The sequence below is a fragment of the Halichoeres trimaculatus genome, unplaced genomic scaffold (genome assembly GCF_033239565.1).
Source record: "Halichoeres trimaculatus isolate MK-OKI-2021-1 unplaced genomic scaffold, fHalTri1.1 fHalTri1_scaffold_11, whole genome shotgun sequence".
Lineage (NCBI taxonomy): Eukaryota > Metazoa > Chordata > Actinopteri > Labriformes > Labridae > Halichoeres > Halichoeres trimaculatus.
Genome location: NW_027437189.1, coordinates 24,145,160 through 24,166,169, shown reverse-complemented (window position 1 = coordinate 24,166,169; position 21,010 = coordinate 24,145,160). Strand labels below are relative to the sequence as shown.

Sequence of the window (21,010 nt, the reverse complement as noted above, 5' to 3'; positions counted from 1 at the left end):
CATTTCATCCACTCATCTGTTGTTTAGTGTGTCAGACTTTCATACATGACCCTCATCATATATTGAAGACAGTATGTGTCATTTCCTTCTATCCCTTTCAATGAAAGCTTATACTCAATGCCATGGGAAGGAAACGTTTCTGAGATCTGCTGAAACAACATGTGGAAAAGGGTTACAAGTGTCCCCACTTTTCCACACATCCTGAAAAGATATCTCTTCCTCAGAGGTGTTCTTCCTGCTCACTGATTTAGAGGCAGCGGATACAATAGTGTATGAAACCTGATGAGTATTAGTGTCAGGCTCTATTATGACTTCATTTGGTTGAATGGCAGAAACAGAAGGACACTGGATCTCGTTAGACGACTGTTCAAATCCAATCCTGGCTCCCTGCTTTACTGCCGCGCTCGCAGATCTACGACCAGCTCATCTGCTCCTTATATTTAACTCTACCCGAGGATAGCGTCTCAACCTGAACGTAGATCAGCGCCTGATGAAATCTTACCCCATACCGATGAGGACATGTGGCTGCTGTTGGTTTAAAGAGATTTAGTTTGGCGTCTTGCCATGCATGTAAAAAGTCCAGATTTCCTCTTTTGCTGCTTCTCAGACATGTAACAGAGACGTGAGTGAGTCTGGCTGCAGATGCGCAGGCTCTGGAGAGGCCGAGTTCCTTCCAGCCTCCTTTTACGCAGATTGAAAATACACCTGTGGGGTTCTGTCTACGTTAGAATGACACCGCCACCTCATGCCATCATCCTGACCTGCCTGCTGTTTCTACGTTCAGATCAGGTCACCTTACCCCGCAGAATTAAGAGTCCTGAAATCCCTAATAATATCTCTGCCTTCTGTTTTCAACATTTCCTCCTCCACTTCACACACACACATACGTCTCTGCTGTACCCTCAGCGTCGCTGTGTGTGTCTGCGTGTGTGTGCATGCACATGTGTGTGACATTTAAGTGTGTCGGTGATTGCTTTTTTGTTCCCTCTAGCTAGCTCCTGTCCCAGTGGTTCATTCTCTAAACCTAATCCCTGTTAGCATCGCTGTATCAGCACTGCTCTGTGGGACGCTTTGATGCTGCTCAGTGGGATTGGATAGGGCATTAACCATCATTAAGCCACAATGTGCCTGTGAGTATGTGTGTGTGTGTGTGTGTGTGTGTGTGTGTGTGTGTGTGTGTGTGTGTGTGTGTGTGTGTGTGTGTGTGTGCGCGCGCAACCAAGTGCGTTTGTATGTACAGCCTGTCTTGAGCAACATGTCTTCTTTCCTGTAATGAGCACATGGGGGTCTTTTGTGTGTGTGTGTGTGTGTGTGTGTGTGTGTGTGTGTGTGTGTGTGTGTGTGTGTGTGTGTGTGTGTGCTTTGCTGGATGGGGCATTAAGTATCATTACCTCTGACTAGTCATCACCTGCACAGTGCCAGCCCTGCATGAGCCACTTTAGTCTGCAGGCCTGGCCAGCGATCACACAGATAGGCAGACAGAGACAGACAGACCCGTTTCTCAGATGGGGGAGGAGCTCTGAGAACTATGTCCTAGTCTCAACACTTGTGTAAAAATTTCCTTCAATTTCCAGAGCAAACTTGAATTTTGTAGTGTAAACTTTTATCAAAGTCAGACTTTTGAAATATTGTGACCTCCTTATGGTGCCTGCTGTTTTCCCCTTGGATTTTTAATCTCTCTTTTGCTATAATCTAACACTAACTCACTTAAGGATGTGATTTTTCTGATGATTTACCTGGAATTCCAGGTTTTTCTACCCAAGGAGGGTGGTCTGTGAATGAATATATATAAAAATATGTTGTAAAATCATTGGGTGATAAGCACCAAGGTGACTTACAGAGAATATCAGGACTGCTTCAGGCTAATTGATCAGTTATCCATTAGTGCTTTGTTTCCCATGCGTCCTTGTAACCGAGGCTGGTCTGGTGTATGTACCCAAATTGGGAAGATTTGAGCTTTTTCATTGTCTCAGAAAGAGGTCGTTGTTTTGGTTTTTTTTGTTGTTTTTGCTCAGATTGAGATGCTCCAGCACGCATCTCTCCAGCTCCTTATTTCTAAGTTACTACAACTCCATTAGTGCTCTTTGTCTGCCACTGAAACTTCATAGTGACCAAAAGATCACTTTTCATCATATGGACTGTACTACCTGTAAGTGTGTGCCACTAGGGATGGGTACCTTTCACATTTGAAATGATACGGTACCGATGCCTGGTACCTGGCAATCTGTACCAGTACTCAACGGTACCAATTTCAGTACTTTTTTGTGTTTATCTGGTAAAAAGTATCAATTTGTTGAATAATTGAATATAAAGTTGTTCAATTTAACATATTTATTCTTCTATATATAACCTAACAATGCTGTGTTCATGTCCAGCATGGAGAATTGTCTACTCTTACACTCACAAGGATGCTTTTAGGTACCAAAACATGGTACCTTTTGGTTTTACATGAATTGGTAACCGGTATTTTTGACAGAATTTGGTTGGTACCCATAAAAGTACCAAATTTGGTACCCATCCCTATGTGCCACAGAAATGAGTCACCTCTCTGAATTTGGATTGGGTTCATCGCTAGTCCTGAGCTCTTTAGATGCTTGTTTAATGGACATTTCAGATGAATGGCTTTCATGAGTAAATCTCAAAGGACTCAAGCTACATGATCTGCAGAAGGCGTAGAATTAATTAATCAAATACAAGATTCAGACACAATGAGAAAAAATACTTGAACAATCTGTCATAAATCACAGGATCTGAAGACACATAATGAAATTGTGCCCCCTTTAAAAGTGAGATTGACTTTTTGGCATCAACCAAAAGTTTTAACAGCAGCCGCCGTCAACCAAACTACTTCTCCTGTAAATATAATGGAAGCAACCAACCTTTACATCCATTGAACTATCATTATTTTCATAAACTTGGGCATTTCTCTGGTAAAAGTGGATTTTAGAAAAAACACCAACTTGAGTCTGTTATCCACCCATTAAAAAAAAAAAATTGCATGCAAGTCTATATGTAAGTGTCTACACGTAGGCATGTGCACGCAGCAGAGCAGTTAGGGACATTTGTCGTGGCCAGGCCCAGGATCAGACAATGCCTTCTCTGTAGTGGAAAAGAGAGGGCTACTGCACTTGCACAGATCCATGCACACACAGTCAAACACACACACAAACATCCAAACATTCCCATGGATTCCCAGGGTTGAACAGGGGCTGAATAGGAATCTGGGCCATGCAGGCATTCTGAATCCTCTCAATTAGAGGCAGCCCTTCACCCCTCAACCACACGTCACAGGGAGCACATTCCTGGTCCCTTGAGACACACTCATGTCACACAGCCATCACACATAACACACAGATTTACATACTCGGCCTTCGGAAATAGGTTTGACCCCAACAAATAACAAGCACCGCTGTGTTCAATCCACATGCAAGGCTCATGTGCACATATGCTCCAAACACATTCTCCACTTTACGTCCCCAACCTCCGGCTCCTCCACCCTAGCTCCCCTCAAGATCTTGTGTCGTGATTGCTTTCTACTTTTTTTCTAAAGGACAGGATATGGAGCGGCTGAGCACACTATGGCCTCTGTGTCTTCTCCGCCTGCAGCTCCCAAGGGAATTTTCATTGTTTCTATTGTTGTCCTTCTACCTGCCTACCTGCCGTCTGTCCCTGAGCGACATTTAAAAGCCTCCCGGGCTGCTCTCAGGAAACCACAAACCATGGCTCTATCCGGTGCTGACTGCCTTTTCCCTCTCTTCAACACCCTTCTGGCATAAATATCACTTCTGCTGCAGGCCCAAGTGGCTTTTTCTTCTGGGGTTTAGGGAGTAGAGAGCTGAAGAACTGACAGATTGAGGTAAACATTTTAAGTTTTGCGGAAAGGAAAAAGGCAGGGTGAGCAAACTGATTCAGAAACGGATCTGTGAAGGAGCTAATTCATGTGGAAACACCTATTTGTGCAGTTTTAAGCCAAAAAGATTGTCTGTGGCATACATCAATGTTAACTTCCTGAGGTGTGCAACTCTTTTCCTCGACTGATCACAGCTGATAGTTAGTTGGCTTGGAGCCAAGGCCTCTCCTCGCAAACCACTCACACACACACACACACACACACACACACACACACCTTGAAGAAATTTACACCATTTGGTTTTTGGGGACACACCCTGCACTTTTTCACTCTGCCTCCAGCTACATGCATCCAGTTTGATTTGTCGAGACACACATTGCACATCAGTGATCACACATTTACACTTAGTGCTGCATGACTTGCTTCAACACCTGCTCTCAACACAATCACACACACACACACACACACACCTGCTCAGCCACTTAATGTATGGAGTCCTGTTCTATCCTTAGGAGGAAACAGGTGAGGAAAGGAGAATAGCTAGGGGAAGAAGGACAGACAGGGAGCACAAGGGAGGGGGGTGTTGTTGAGGCGGGGGGCTAGCATAGACGTCTGGAGCCAGGACACTGATGCTGGAGCCGATAGCTGCTGTATGAAGGACCCTCCGCTGTCAGTACACATACAAACACACACACACTTTTGTTTTTTCTGTGCAGTGCTTTATTTTTGTCTGTTTCATCCCCAGCCCGGCCCCCCTTTCTTAAAATTTCTCTTTCTTTTTCTCAGCCGTGATGTTTACAGTGTGACCCCCGGTTTCTCATGATAGGAATCAATCCATCAACATAATGGCTAAATGACACGCACACGACTGTTTCAGGGGCAGGATATTGTCTCTTGCATGTGTATGTACAGTAAGTGTGTGTGTTTGCTCTAAAATTCTTTCTATATTTTTCTCTGACATTAATTTGTGATTCACTGGCCACTCTGGCCTTGTTCTTTCATCCTTTACGTCTTCATTTTTCTAACTTTCTTGCTTCACCTCCAGTGACCAGAAAAAAATCCCTCTGCACTCAGGGTGGTCTTCATGGACACACACACATGCATGCACACCAACGCACGCTCTCACACAACCCTTGGTTTTCCTCTGTCTGGTAATGTGCTAGCTGTGGTTTCCTGGCCTCGGCCAAAACACTGTTAGAAGCTCGCTCACCGCTACCACAAAGCATCACCTAATCGCTGCTCAACTCCAGCCTCAGACACACACACACCACTCACACACACACTTTTCCAAGTGCACACAGGCACTTAAGAGAACTGCTGAAAGTGTGAGATGTTTGACACACCTGACAACCTTATAAACAGTCCAAGCACATTCAAATCTAATTTCAAAAAGTTAAGATGCTGTTTAAAATGTTAATTAAAACAGAATTCAACAGTTTTTAAATCATTTAGGCTGTACTCAATCAAAAATAGTTCGACACTGAGGTGGGGACATTTTTACTATAGTAGTGCATCACCTTTTTTAAGACCAGAAAACGTTTAGTGAGTAAGGACATCACATTGAGGAGTTTTAAAGTTGGACGTAGCATTTATGATGTACAAAAACTGATGTCAGGTTTTTTTCAGACCAGTTTTTAACTTTGGCTCAGCCCATGCAGTGAGGTCCACTACAGAGCCATGGTTGACCAGTATTGGTTCTCAGCCTTGTCTTGATTGCACACAGATGTCTTCCTATTAAAGTGTGCGGTAGATGCTGAATGTCTAATATTGTTTGCATTTTTTTGCTTGGGAGCAGTATTCTTAAACTTTTTGAACTATTTGCAATGGAAGTTCCTCAGTACTGACCAGCTTCTTACCGTTACTTCTGAGAGTCTTCCTGTAAAGTTAGTCACGTGACTAGGGATGGGTACCTTTCACTGGCAATTGGTATCGGTACTCAACTGTACTAATTTTCAGTACTTTTCTGTGTTTATGTGGTGATAAATGTTAATTTATTTAATAATAAAATCTCCAAGTTTGTCAATTTAACATATTTATTTCTCAGTGTATAAACAATGCTGTGTTCATGTCCAGCATGGAAAATCACCTACTCTTACACTCCCTCACAGTCACAAGGATGTGTTTAGGTACCTATACATGGTACCTTTTGGTTTTACATGAATCAGTGCTTGGTACAACAGACAGAATTCCGGTACCTATAAAAGAACCTATAAAAGTACCTAATTCAGTACCTATCCCTACATGTTATTAACCTGTTGCAAATTCAACCTGATCGATGGGAGAAGTCTCTACAGGATTTTTTTGAGAATCTTATTTTACATTTTTTTGGCCCACGTCACAACTTTTCTAATACATTTTGTTGGCATCTAATTCTAAATTAGCACGTTTTTTTTTGTTTGTTAGTTTTTTACTGATGTTCTATTTTGAGTCTCAACATTTGATATGTTGTCCAAGAAACAAAAAGAAGACACTCCAAGACACTCTCTAAATACTATTAAAATGCCTTTATTATATAGGCATGGTCATGTAGACCTTAAAAACAAACTTTGATACGTTCCGTCATCAAGCCTTCATGAGCCTTATGAAGCATTTTAATAGAATTTAGAGAGCGCTTTGAAGTCTCTTCTTTTTGTTTCTTGGACTTTTTGATTCCATTTCCAAAGAGCACCTCAAACATACTCTGTCAAGTCCAGGTAGCACTCCTTTTCTCTTATTTTCTTATTTGATATGTCATCCTTGCATATCTTCATGCATAAATTTTACATTTCAGTTGACTACTTGCTTCAAATATGTCAAAGTCTGTGAGCCAGCTGAATGATATGCATGCTCCCAGCTACCATTCCTCTCACACAAGCTACTTATTTTTCAGGGTGAGGCCATCTTTTATGAAAAGTTGCCTCACATAAAGCTACACATAAAACAGCACTGGCCCCTAACACACATACTGTACACAGTGTTCTCAATTTAACACGTATTAACACAATTGCACTCACACACTCACACACACATACAGACACACACACCCTTGGGCACTGTCTTTCCTCTCTAATCTGATATCAAAGAGAAGGTCTTTTCAAAGCATCTCACATGACAGCTCATTTCATGTGTTGCCCACGGAAACGATTATTCCCATAAATCTCTACCAACTGTGCGCAGAGCTGCTCTGAGCACTGCAGCCTTCACATAGCTGAGTGTCTTTGCAGAATGAACCTCTATCCACCTCAGTGTTGTCATACAGAAGTGTTTACTGACGAGTTATTGAGTTTTTTTTTTTACCTTATGAAATGAAGTCATCAAAATGTGCGTATAAAACTTTTAAAAAGTAAAGTGAACACTTCGCTCTTCAGGTCACTGCAGCACATACAGTTTTGCCCACTTTGAAGAGCTCTCCGATGACACGGCTGAATGATGTCATATACTTTCACAGTGCTATGTGGATGTGGTTTGTAATGTGGACTGTTCCCAAGCAAATCCCTGTGACCTCGGCAGCCTAATCCAGCCTCCATAGCACAGCGGGGCGTGCTGGACAGTTTGACGGATCCTGGTGGGGATTGGACTGGCTCTCTGCTGTTGTAACCTTTCATACTCCAGGATGAAATGAGACACTGTAGCGTGCTGTGTGCGTAGATGTGTTTGCAGAGTTAAAGGAGGGAGGGGGGGTTGTTGCGTTAGTGTTTGATGATTTTTATCTGAAGGCCAACAGAGAAATCTGTGATTCTCCTCCGTCTATCTTAATTTGTTGCGGCATCTTTCCTGCCGGCCCACACTCTCCTCCTCCTCCTCCTCCTCCCGCTGCAGTAATATGTGTTTATGTGTGTTTCTGTGTGTGTGTGGGCGTGTGCGGTTGGTCGCTGAGTATATTTATCTTATTCTTAATCAGCCCTCAAACTCACTAATTGGTCCAGTTCCACTGTTAGGTAACAAGGGGAAATGAGCAATTACTCTTGTGTTTGCAGGGAGTGATGTGTGTTTGTGTGTATATCTGTGTGTGTGTGTGGCTGGAGTGGAGCAGTTAAGGGGAGAGTAGACTTTCACAGAGGGAGTCTCAGGTCATCACTCTTTTTATTTTTGCAGGGAGCTCAGATTCACCTCTCACTGAGAGCACTGTGAGTTTTCTTCCTGATGCTCTCAGAGGTCGAATGATTCCTGGATGGAGTCGAGACCATATTTCACCTCCATAAGCTCTACATGTGTTTTAACTTTCAAACGAACCCTGTCAAATCCAGAAAGGAGGGGTCCCATGACATCCAAAGTCCAGCATCCCTCACGTAGAGCTGTCTTTTATATGTCTTTTTAGCGTTTGCTACATAAACTGTCGGTCTTTGCTCACTCCCTCTGAATTCTGTCCCTCCGCTCTTGTAATACTTGTAGAGCCCCTAGTGAGCAACTGCTCCATCACACCCTGTTTCCTGGATTCAACTTCTATCACTCCGATATCAGTATCACAAAGTGTTTCTAATCTGTCCTCAGAGGCAGTGAAGCAATCATGGAGCTGGCTGTGCTCCGCAGCGGGGTGGTGTAAGAAACTTGTAAGATCTCCTGCTTCTTTTACATAAAATATGTTGAAACCTGCTTGTAAAGCTCTTTATGTATTCATGGTGGCTGTTAGCTTAAACCCTTGGAACTCAAGTTGGCAATGAATGATGTAAATGAGGTTTTGAATTTAATTTTGAGATTAGGCCAGAATGCAACACAAAGTGAAGACTTCTTTCAGCTTTAACCAAATGTAAGTCAGATTCAGTTGATTCAAATTAAGTCGCTAAAAGAGGAAATTGGGTCAAAACAAAATACATGATTAGAAAGTTTTCTCCGTCTCACTTTGTAGAACCGTTTCTATCCTACAACAAGCATCAGGAAATCGTAAAACATTAATATATCTCACACACACACACACACACACACACACACAAACATATGCCCCCTGTTGTGTCCTTGCAGCTCACACACATACACAAACTGAAAAACATGTACACAAAAGGCATGCGCACACACACCCCCTCTCAAGCTGGGTCTCCAGTTGGCGCTGGGAAACCTGATACAAAAAGAAGTGGTCTGGTAAGTTTGCCATATTGGTCAACACACACACACACACACACACACACACACACACACACACACACACACACACACACATGCCCCCTCTGGATCGTGCAGGTTCTGCTGAAGCTGCTTCCTGGTCACACATTCAAATGGCTTGAAGAGGAATCCTGGCTACAACTCAACAGCGTACACCCTGATTACGTGTTAATGATCAAGATTGATAAGTTGGAACTTGTGGTTGTTGCAGCATGTTGTGCAGGAAGTTTAGAGATCTAAGGAAAGTTTAGGGATCAGGTGAAATGGTTTAGGGGTGAGTATCAAAGTGGGGAAGCAAGAAAAGGATAATGCAGGTCAGAGAAACTCTGAGGACACAGTGAAAAGGCCTAAAGGAGGTGAGTTACTCACAGGTAAGTGGTGAGAGGGCTGAGCTCGGCCGGCACCGATGATAGTCCTGACTCTGAGCAGTCCACCATGACAAAGATACCATCTTCCTCGCATTGACATGGAGATGGGCAGAGTGGTTCAGTGAGCCTGTCCTGGGTCCGTCCATACCCCAACACTCCAGGTACAGAGCCCCAAACTCCTGGAGCCACGCAGAGCAGCAGAAGCGCAGGAAGCATGTCTGACTGTCCACCTGTCTGCATCTACACCTGCAGGGACCTGTCTTTCACACTCTCCTTTATCCTCCTGATGTTGAAAGAGGCAGTCCAATGTTTCTCTACCAAACCTTCGCCTCTGGAGTCTCTGCTGCTTCTTATCTCCTGTTCAGGTTGTCCACTCTATGAATCTGCCCTGTCCCAGCTCTGATCACTTCATCCCCTCTTCATCCCCAGCTTTAAGCTCTTTCCCCCTTTTCCCCGTCTTCCCTCTCACTCTACCCTCTCCTTTCTCACTGTCTGTCTCCCCCAAACTCTGTCTCTCTTTCCCCCTCTTCTACTTCTCTTCCTCCTTGTATATATCTCTGTCTCTCTCTGTCTGTCTCTCTCCTTACCTATTGTAGAAGGAGTGCTTGAGTTGTGAATAAGCCGCTCTCATTGGCCAACAATTTAGGGATGGGCTGGAGCATCTCCGGAAAGTGGGAGGGGCCCGCGATTCTCAAAACTCTTCTCTCTCTTGCTCCCTCTCTGCCTTTTTCCCTCTGTTTTTACTCTGCCTGGGAGCTCCATGTGAAGGGAAAGCAGGAACAGGAAAGTGGTGGGAGAAGATTTCTCCTTGCTGGACCTTATGAATGAAAATGCAGGGAAATGAGAGGCGGTGATTATATAGCAGAAACAGAGAGGGGGGAGACAGAACTAGAGCAGCAGCAGCAGTGTGTTTGTGTCAGAGATGTGGAGGGTCAGAGTGTGTGACTGGGAGTGACTATTTGGAGGAAATTGGAATTCTGACACTTCAGCACCCCTCAGTCCCCAGAAAGAGCAGAATCCAGTGTCTCGTAAGTCACACCTTCTCAGGTTTCTGCTGCTGGAATGTCGTGATCGTACACACGCGGAAACACACACGCTTGCATGCATACACACACATGGACACCCATAGAGAATAACAGATTATGGGCGACCAGCGCTCACATATCCATTTCACATGCACACACACTCTGGTCTATAGAGGGAAGAGTGTGGATTTGTGAAGAAGTGTCAGCTGCCCCGGGCTAAAGCCTGTCCGTGTTTCACAGTCTATCCGTGCTCTCTTCCAGTTTTTCCACAGAATCTTGAAAATGACCCCCTACTGAGCCTACAGGACTACACACACTTCATGTTTGTGTGATGGAGACGATTAAAACTCTGCTTTTCTTTATACGCCGGGAACAAATGAGGTCAATGTGTAGCTGGGTCAGAATGTCATTAAGTATAACTGCTCATCTGTTACCTTATTAAGCTATAAATGCTGTGCACCTGTAAATACAGGATGGTGCATATCTAACTAATGATGTACTGTAATTAAAAGAAAGTTTGGCTTGCCATTCAAAGCAATGCCGACTTTATTCTCCCCTTTGTTATGGTTATATTCAGAAATATCTCCCAGCGGCAAACACTGAGCAGTAAAAATCTGCTTTAGAATTTTCCCCATTGAAGATAAAGGAAGAGTCGAACCGACTCACTGCTGAGCGACATCCATTGGAGAACATCTTAAATGGGGTTCGCTTTAAATTACACCCCATAACTCCAGTGATTTTCATGTTTTAGTACAGGGATTACATGGCCCTGATAAAATCTGACAGCCCCTTGGACTCATAAAATCTTTTCAAACCTCATAAGATTAACTCAGAAATGCATGTTGGTCAATGTGGAAAACAAGGTTCCTGGAAAGTGAGGCTTAAGGAGCTGAGATTCTCTGTTGACAGCAGCAGTATGTGACGCAAATGAAAAACTGTAATGCAAACTGTGATGAGACAGTCAAAGATAAAAGATAAAAACTGCTCAGGTATAAACTTCTTTGCACCCACTTTGAGTTTGTCTGCCCCTCTGGTTGGTATGTCTGTCTCTCTGTCTCTGTACTTCCCTGTCTTTTTCTTTCTAGACCATTCTCTGTGGGCTGAATAGTTTCTCATTAATTAATTAACATTCCTATGCCACTGTGTTTTCTGAGGGGCCTTTGTTACGGCCCCACAAAAACTCTTTCAGAGCCGTTCTTCACATAGTCCCTCTCTCTCCCTCTCTCTTTGTGGAGGAATGTCTTTCTGTTTTTCTGTTTTCTGCTCAATTTTTGCGGGAATCGTCTCCAAGCGATCAAATGTTCGATATCTCAGACTCTCGCAGGCAAGTGTTTTAACTCTGCAGCACCTTGCGTGATCTTACAGTGCACACATTCCTATTGGCACACATGCACATATACGAAAGCATGCACACACTCCTCATACACCTGCAAACTCCACCTTTCCCCTTTCTTTGCACAGAGCTCTGTCATCTTTTTAAATGCTCTTTAATTGTCTGGCCCCAGGGGAGCCCTGAAACACACACACACACACACACACACACACACACACACACACAGAGAGAAAAACCTGCATGTCTGGTCTCCTGCCTGTCTCTTTCTCTTTCCCTCGTTGGACTTTCTTTGATATATCTTTTTTTTCCAATGACAAAACCGTAATATATGTATGCTCCCCTGTGTTATACAACTGAGTTATTAACCTTGTCAGAATGCACCTGATCTGTGAGCCCTCATTAATGATATGATGTTCACCCAAAAGAAAAAAAAAAGCAGCAGCTGATGTACTGAACATTTTTGAACCGAGGTGCTATCAGTCCTACATTATCCATTTTAAGCTAGCCAGGCCAAAATGACACTTCTTGCTTTTACGGAAGTATAAAAACTTGACACTTAAACTTTGTCCACTTGCAATGACATGTTTGTTTGTTGGGCTCCTTTCACACAAGCACAACACAAGGTGGGCAGCATGTGTGAACACAAACACACAGTTTTCAAACTGCCTGTAAGCTTTTCCTGCCCATCCTAATCCACAAGACGTCAGGTAAGCTGAAGTGTGAACACAGCAATTAGTAGTAGGAGATAGCTACTGTGAACAAGATGTGTTCATGTTAAACTTCCTTGTACTTTTTATCACTTGCCTCTTTTGCCAGTGTTGTGTTTTTCACTGATATCTTTGTTTTCCTGAAACCTTCATGTACATGTTGCAGTGAAATCAACTCAAACATTCAGAGGACAACTTCTTTTCTGTCCTGACAACACCAAACAGAGAGTTTGTTAGTTACAAGACACAAGCGGCAATCCCAGTGTAAATGTTAAAAAAATGAAGCCAGTGCTGAAGTGCAAAAACAAACCAACAAGCTCCTAACGTGTCCACTTGAGACTGACTCCAGAAGCACAGGAATCCACACTGGAATCCATGATAAATTTTATATTTTAATTTTAACAGCAGATTTAAATGTAAATGGCTTGGTAGTAAGAAAAAGGGGGTTTCCGCCTGTGTAGGGCAAATTTTACCTTTCATTTGAACTCCTCCGTTTTGACAATATTGGGATCAGGAGTTACACAGATATTTGCATACTTAGCAGTTTGACCAAGTGGACTGACAACTGGGCACAATGCAGCTATTTAACCAGCTCTGTTTCTCAGCTGAATTAAAGATTCAATAATAGTGATGATAATAAAAATAACTTGTTGTTTTAAATGCAGTCACTCAGGAGTAAAGCAGAATAAACATTTAAAACCCAGGCCAGACATACCTCTTTCCTTAACCCTAACCCCTTTCAACAGAGCTGGCGCTGTAAGTTCCAGGCTACGGCCGGACTGCGCCAGTTTTTTGTGTTTCCACCAGCAAAGCATCAGCTCCAGGTGGAATCAACTCTTGCTGGGCCAGAGCAAAGCACCAACTACGTAAGGGGCTGGAAGGCATTTCCATTTTGTATACCACTTATCCTGTTCAGAGTCGTACCCCGAGAGGTAGGGTACACCCCGTACTGGTTGCCAGTCAATCGCAGAGATGACACATAGAGACAGACAACCTTTCACCCGCACACTTATACCTACAGATAATTTAGGCCCTGTTTACATGACAACATTTCATCTGAAAACACAGCGAAAACGCAGTAAAAAAATCTGTGTTTGCACGGAAACGCAGAGGGACTGAAAACGCTGTAGTAAGCATCCCAGGCCTGCAGGTGGTGCTATAACTGTCTTGTCCAGAAGCCGCTTTTGGGAGATCTCTACTGAAGTAGAGTTGGGCTGATAATCTAGTGTAATGGGATACAAAGTGCAAGAGAGGAGTGACAGATGCACATTGTGTTGAAAAACAGTCAGCAGATTCGGCAAATTGAGCAACACAAGCATGGCACGGTAGTTTGTGACGACCGTAACAACGGTGCTGTTGTCCTGTTGTATGCACTCACGCAAGGCAAAGTGTGATGTCAGCGCTTCTACTAAAAACGTTGGCTTACTGTTTACATGGCAACGGTGTCAGCAGCGTTTCCGAAAAATCCAACTCTGGAGGCAGTTTTCAAAAGTTTCCGTTTTAGGTTGTTGGGTCGTTTCAGTGTAAACGCGAGCTGAAATGCAGCAAAACTTTTGCGTTTCACCCTAAAACCGTTATCGTGTAAATGCCCCTTTAGAGTGACCAGTTAGCCTCCAGGTACTTCAACTTCCTGGGAAGGAGTAGGAGTACCTGGAGAGAACCCACAGTGAGGCTGCAGCGCTAACCATTGCACCACCGTGAAGCCCAGTGAAAGACCCTTTGAAACAAAAACGGCCACGCCAAAGCTTAGCAAGGATAAACATTGCATTTAAAACCCTCTTCAGAGACCAATGGCTGGTGTCACTGAGACTACATCCATTTTTCATACAGTCCATGGCAAGAGTGTTAATGTCGCATTTGGTTGTTTTTTTTTTTAGCTTGCAGCTAAGAATCATTTACTTTTAAGCACATTAAACCACTTTTTAATCAGAGCGACAGCGTAACACACACATTTGCATTCACTACAAGTTACTGAAATTAATGTGTTTGAGATGAGTTATATTTCAGTCCGTACCAGTGACACTGTTCATCAGTAGTGTTGAGTAGTTTCTGAACATGCCACTGAAAAAAAGTCTGAGCTCACTCATTTTCTCCCCCTCTCCCTGTCTTTCTAACACTTGCTGTCTCACTCACACACGCTATCAAACAGTCTTCATGAGATCAAAGCTGGGCACTCTCTCCCCCCCTTCCTCCCCCCATCCTTCCCCCCTCTGCTCTTTGGGCTGTAAACACTATCCAAGCATCGGCAGCCTTGAAGACACAAAGACAAGTAGCTGCCTGACACCTGACACTAACTTGAGAGCACTCTACCTGGGAATAAAACACACACACAAATACGCACACATAAGGACACCTGAGCTCCTTGCAGCAAGAAGAGTCCATTCAGGGGGAGAACAGACAAAGTAGCCGTGCAATCAACCCCCTCCCCACCAGTTCAGACACACACTCCATCCCACCTCACCTCTTCACATCCATCCCTTTACCTCCACCACCCCCAACAGAACAAACTTTCCACCACATCCAGCATAAACAAAACACTTTCAGCTGGTTACACTTTGTGCACACTGTCATGAAGATAAACACAGGTGAGTGTGGTGTCTCTGTTTTTCCTCCTGCTGTGCTGAGGCAATTGAAGGCTAACTCAAGTATTCTCAACGGAAGCAAGTGAGACGCCGTGGGTCGCCAGTGGCGGCAACCTAGGTGTGTACTCCGGCTTTTCATGTGAAACCACCTGAAAGCCAACAAAAGGTCCCTCTCCTTCCCTTCATCCCTCCCCCAGTCCCTCTTTTCCTCCCTGCATCTCACAGTACAAAGGAAAGAAATGAAAGAAAGAAAGAGGAAGGGGGATGAGGTAAGGGGATGAGGATGCAAGGGTGGGGCAGAGAGGGTTGGTAGAGATGGGGGGTTGCTGGTGAACGGGTGAAACAGGGGTGGATGTGTTTTCCCTGGGCTGTGGGTTAGGGTTAGGGTTGGTCATAGGCTGGTCAGAGCTCCTCTGGAGAGTCAGAGGTTTGTGCTGCTTCTGCTAACTCTACAAATGCATTTATAGTTTTTTTTAATGCTGAAATCTCACAATTATTGCAATTGGGATATCAAGTCTGAGTCATTTAAGGCATCCCTCTGCAATCTCAAAGATGTTATAGTTACAACATGAAGAGCCTACAGGCCATTTGCACCACTCCTCTCATTCTGCAGACAAAAGTACACAAGCAGGACAGACAGACCCAAAAATACAAAACCATACTCACACACACATGTGCATTATAGACATTGTGTCAGCAAGAAGTGCATGTTAAACAGTTTAATAGGGAGGGAACCTAGATCTGAGACGACTAGACAAACAGTCTACAGCCTCGCTGCCAGTTCTGCAAGACTCTAATTATGAGTGTTGAAAGACTTCAGTTAAATGCTGAGATCAGCATGTAATATGCTAACTATGACAATGCTAGAAAGCTGATTCTGAACAGCAGTGTTTTGTGGAGTCATAAAAAGTGTTAGTCACCCAGACAAAGAACAACACATCCTAAAGTTAGGGGAACACAAGAGTCAGTGGGATTATCCACTGAGGACCAGGGCTACCTGTCTGAAGATTGTCAACTAAATCTGACCAAACAACCAAAGCAGCTTTGGGAATCCTTCCAGTTTTGTTTGAACTTATGTAGAGTAACTGATAAAATTAACTGATCTGTAACTACACCAAAAATATCCATTAACAACACAGGCCTCAAACTCAGAAATGATGAAAACTCATACAACGGTACAAAACAAATGCAAAAGCTAAAAAAGAAAAATTTTAAAAAAATTGTACCGATATTGGACTTTTTTTTTCCTGACATGTAAGCAATATATCTATATTTGCTGCAAGATTCTTATAATGTAGATAATTTAAACTAAAACAAAAAATTCCTCTTCTTTTTGAGTAGTCATTTCTGACTGCTTCATTAAAGAGCATTACACCACAATCGTTATGATTTCACTTTGTTTTCTGACAAAGTCAACAAAGTTTATTTACTGTTTGGGTACCACGACACAACTGTGAATATAAACTTGAACCAGTCTTTGGGTAACATAAATTCAGAAGAAACAACTTGAGAAATGTGATCAGAACTAAAAGAAAAAAAAAGGAAAGAAAAAGAAAAAAGAAAGAAAGAAAAAGAGAGAGAGAGAGAGAGAGAGAGAGAGAAATAATGTTACATAGAGAATAAAATAGAGTTTTGCGTCATTACATTTTTTTAACTGATTTGTTGCAATAACAAGCAATAAACATAAGAGGGTGCTCCACCTTCCCTGCACACTGGAGTTATCAAAGGAGCAGATAAACTCAGGTGCTGAAAAATCAGTTTTACTGCTAAAACAATAAACTAATCTCTAAATCACAGCTTTAATCTGTTAATGGAAAAACTTATGGCTCTGAAAGCCAAAAGCAGCAAAGTCAGTTTCACCACAAATTGTGCTTTTCCTTCTTCATGTTCTGTTGTAAAAGGAATTTCCTCAGGTTTTTATAAATCATTACAATAATATTTTTCTATGAAATTCTATCAGCCAATGTAATTCAACCATGACTTAATGGATTCCTTTTACACCGTATGTTAACATACTCTGGATGGCTGAGGATATAAAAAAAATCATTGAAGAGGATTGATGACTTTAAATGTACCCTAACAATTTCTTTCAAATAAAGATGTCACTGTCAGATGAGGACAAAGCTTCCTTTTGTTTTGATCTCCACTCCGCTTGTTTTCTCTGCAGTGTCAGTGTGATATACGAGGGTTAATATGGTGAAATAGGCCGACTGTAACAGACAGGTCTGCACCTGCACGCAGCCAAAGAGAGAGACGCTCCACTCTGTTTGATGCTATTCTGAGCGACGCCAGTGGCACTGCAATCAGAGGGTGTGTGTTTTTCAGTGAGTGAGTGTCTGTCTTTTTGACTTCTGCACCTATGAACATTAAATAAAAATGGTTGATTGACCTGGAAATTGAGTTATGATCAGTGTGGTAAAAGCTGCCTTGTCAGGCCACTGTTTTTGTATAGGTTCACGTTTGCAGCAGAGCGTGTGTGTGTGTGTGTGTGTGTGTGTGTGTGTGTGTGTGTGTGTGTGTGTGTGTGTGTGTGTGTGTGTGTGTGTGTGTGTGTGTGTGTGTGTGTGTGTGTGTGTGTGTGTGTGTGAGTGATGAGTGTTTATGCTCCAGTGTCTATGAGCGTCTATCTTCCAGGTTCTGCTTGATAAAATCAGACGTGTCAGCGAGGACGAGGACTGATGTGGAATGTTAACAGTGACTGAAAGTGTTGGACTGTCTCCATAGAGTCTCATCCATGCAGAACTTAGATAGGACAATCAGGAGACTCAACTCCAAGGAGCAAGACATGAAGGGGAACATTTTTACTGCAGGTTTCATGCTTGCCTCAGACAGCTGCAGTCACCTGAAAGAGAACTGCAGTAATAAACACAAAAAACAGGCACCTGTGAAGAATGAAACGTGTCATTACTGAACCAAAGATCACAATAATCATAATAAATTATATCATTTTATGTGTGAACTACTCATTACAGAGCCCAGAAATTACTCACAAGTTAGCTGGTTAAATGGCGCCATCTTCTGCCAGAAGACAAAAAAGCATCACTACAGCAGGTCAGAAAATAACCAGTAGGCTGTGCTAACTAACTTAAGCTTCTTCTTTTTTTTTCATTTTATTATTTTGTGCAAAGCATTACAGAGAGGTTGTTACAAAATAGTGATTAAAAAAGTAATAATATATATATATATGTATATATTAAAAAAGACATATTACAGTTATATGGTAAGGTAGAATATCATGTTCTGGGGTGTTTGTGTGTGTATATATGTGTGTGTGTGTGTGTGTGTGTGTGTGTGTGTGTGTGTGTGTGTGTGTGTGTGTGTGTGTGTGTGTGTGTGTGTGTGTGTGTGTGTGTGTGTGTGGGTGTGTGGGTGTGTGTGTGTGTGTGTGTGTGTGGGTGGTGAGGAGGGTCAATGAGTTGAGGATTAAAGGAGCTGAAATTATAGACACAACATACAGAAAAGAAACAGTATACTAAAATGCATCAACCAGAAAGTAATAATAGTAATAATGATAAAAATAGTAATAATAAAGTACAGCAGTGACTTCCTAAATAATGATAATATTAGTATCTTTATGAAATAATATTTGTACAACTTATAATATGGTAAAGAATCTATCTAAAGATGCTTATGTAGCTGAAAAGGAAAAGAGAAAGATAATATAAAAAAAAGTAAAGACATTTGTTTCAGTTTACCATAACTATCTGACGTTGGGGAAAAAACAGGATAGTTGTCTAAAAAAGAAGAAAAAGAACCAGCTGCATAATTAAATTTTTTTTTAAAAATCAAATCAGATAAAAGAGGTATGTGTCTTCTAGTAGGGGAAGTGCTGACTGTAAGCGGAGAGTAGCAAAATGTGAATCACTCATTAAGTATTAGAGTAATAGAGTAACTAACTTAAGCTTCTATATGAATCACTTTATACATTTTTTACATTTTTTTTTTTGTTAATTCTATAATTCTACAATTTCATTTAGCTGATGTTTTTGTCCAAAGCCACTTACAACACAAGCAAGGATTTAGAAAGAAGGGAAAAGTGTGACCAAGTGCTACAGGTAATTTGGCTGCAGGCGCTGCCATTAAGTGCAAGAAGAACTTTTTTTCCTATGTAGAAAATGTATCCATAACTAACTGCAGTTAATCACTGCAACAACATAGTTTAATTTTCAACAACATTCAATAATCAGTGCTAAATTTTCCCTAAGAGCTGGGTGTGAGTCATTCTCCCCTGAGGACAAAGAGGAAAAGGGTCGTATTAAGTGCCTAAGTGTTCCCTGAACAGATGAGTCTTCAGACGTCACTTTAAAGCAGAAAGGGACTCTGTGGATTGTGTAGAGTTGGGTAATTCAATTCACCATTCGGGCACAACAGGAGAAGAGTCTGGCTAGAGATTTAGAGCCACACTGGGCTGGGAGCACCAGGCGTCTTTCACAAGCAGAGTGTTGTGGGCGAGAAGGAGTGTAGACCTGGACGGGGGTTCCCAGGTAGACAGGAGCCATTCTCGCTAATGTTTTGTTAGCCAGAAGTTGGTCGGATTTTAGATGGATGTATTTTTCCGAACTTGTTTTAACGAGGTATGAAAACGTGTTATCACAAAATGTAAGTCATCTGAAACAAAGTGGTAGAATAAGGAGACCTTATTTTTAAGCAATGAAGTCCCTTGTTTTTGTACAGTGTGTATGGATTTATACCTTTAGGCAATTTCAAGTAAGAGGTCGTGTAAAATGAGCAGATGGTTATTCAAACAACAATCTACACATCAACATTAGGTGAATGTAAAATTACCATGGGAATGAATGCAAATACACCAAACTCCATTTACCAATACAGTTATACTTCTTAACTATACAATCTGTGTTACTTGTCCAGACAGGTCTAACAAAGAGTTACAGAGATGTCTGTAAGGTGCAGTTTGTACACGCCCACACATTTCTGGCAGAAGGCCTATGGAAATTAAGTCATCAAATCTGATGACAAATGATTTGGTTATATAAGTAAAATGGCCTTTTGTCTTTTATTTTAACATCATATTGCAATAGAGGTTCAGAATGGCAAAGTGATTAATAATGAACAAATTCCTTCCAATTCCTTTGGGTTTCTACAGTCTCGAGGTCCTTGAAATACGCATACTGACCATTTCCTTAAAAAGGGACACAAATCTGTTTCACATGTAAAATAAACATGTATGCTTATTTTATAGTTGATTTTGGTAACACATTCCAGAAGAAAGGGCTGGGGTGTGTTTATTTTTGTGTAGCTTCACCTCTTCCTCTAACAACACTCTTTAGGTATCAAGGGACTGTGAACAGGCTGTTTTTCAGGACTTTTGAAAGTGAAATGTTTTTCTATTCTTGGCAATAAGAAAGTTAGATCTCAGCTGCTCAACAGCTCCATGTCTCCGTCAACATAGTTTTTGATTCAGTGATGGCTGCTGTTGGGCCACTTTACACTCCAGACTCTCCTACTGTGGACTTGTGCTGTTAGAATGCACACATTGTCTCATCCCATCCCATCTTCCACCACTTACCCAGGTTTGGGTTGCGGGGGCAGCAATGCCATCAGCGAAGACCAGTGGCCCTTGTCCCTGGCTAACCCTGCCACCAACTCCTCTGGGGGGATACCAAGGCTTTCCCAGGCCAGCCAAGAACTATAATGTCTCCAATGTGCCTTCTCCAGGGTCTCCTCCCAGCTGGACACCTTGCCCAGGGAGGCACCCTTACCAGAAACCCTCTTCCATGGGTAGGGTCTTACGAGGCAAACTGTTTCTAGGTGGTTCCAGGTCAAAGACCCCATATGATGAGTTATAAAAGGAACCAGTTCACCCTGACCACAGCCTCGCCCTGGAGCCAGGCCTAGGGTTGGGGCCCCGCAGGTCAGTGTCTGGTAGCCGGGCATTTACCCATGGGACCCAGTCAGGCCACGCACTAATGGGTGACATGGGTCCTTCTTTCTGTGGACCCACCACATGCAGGAGGAGCCATAGGGGCCTGGTGCGTTGTGGATTGGGCAGCGTCAAAGAGGCCTTGGCAGCCTGACCCTCGGTTACGTGCACTGTGGTTTGGCATTATT

The 21,010-nt window shown here is 42.6% G+C and overlaps 1 protein-coding gene across 1 annotated transcript in view; it reads right to left on the bottom strand.

The window, feature by feature from the left end:
* Positions 1-9,687, bottom strand: part of lgr6 (leucine-rich repeat containing G protein-coupled receptor 6) — a 38,294-nt gene extending 28,607 nt beyond the window's left edge. The window contains exon 1 of the mRNA XM_074681634.1: positions 9,296-9,687. Within this exon, the coding sequence (XP_074537735.1) occupies positions 9,296-9,534 (239 nt within the window). The 5' untranslated portion in view covers positions 9,535-9,687. The remainder of the gene's footprint in view (positions 1-9,295) is intronic.
* Positions 9,688-21,010: the final 11,323 nt, after the last annotated feature.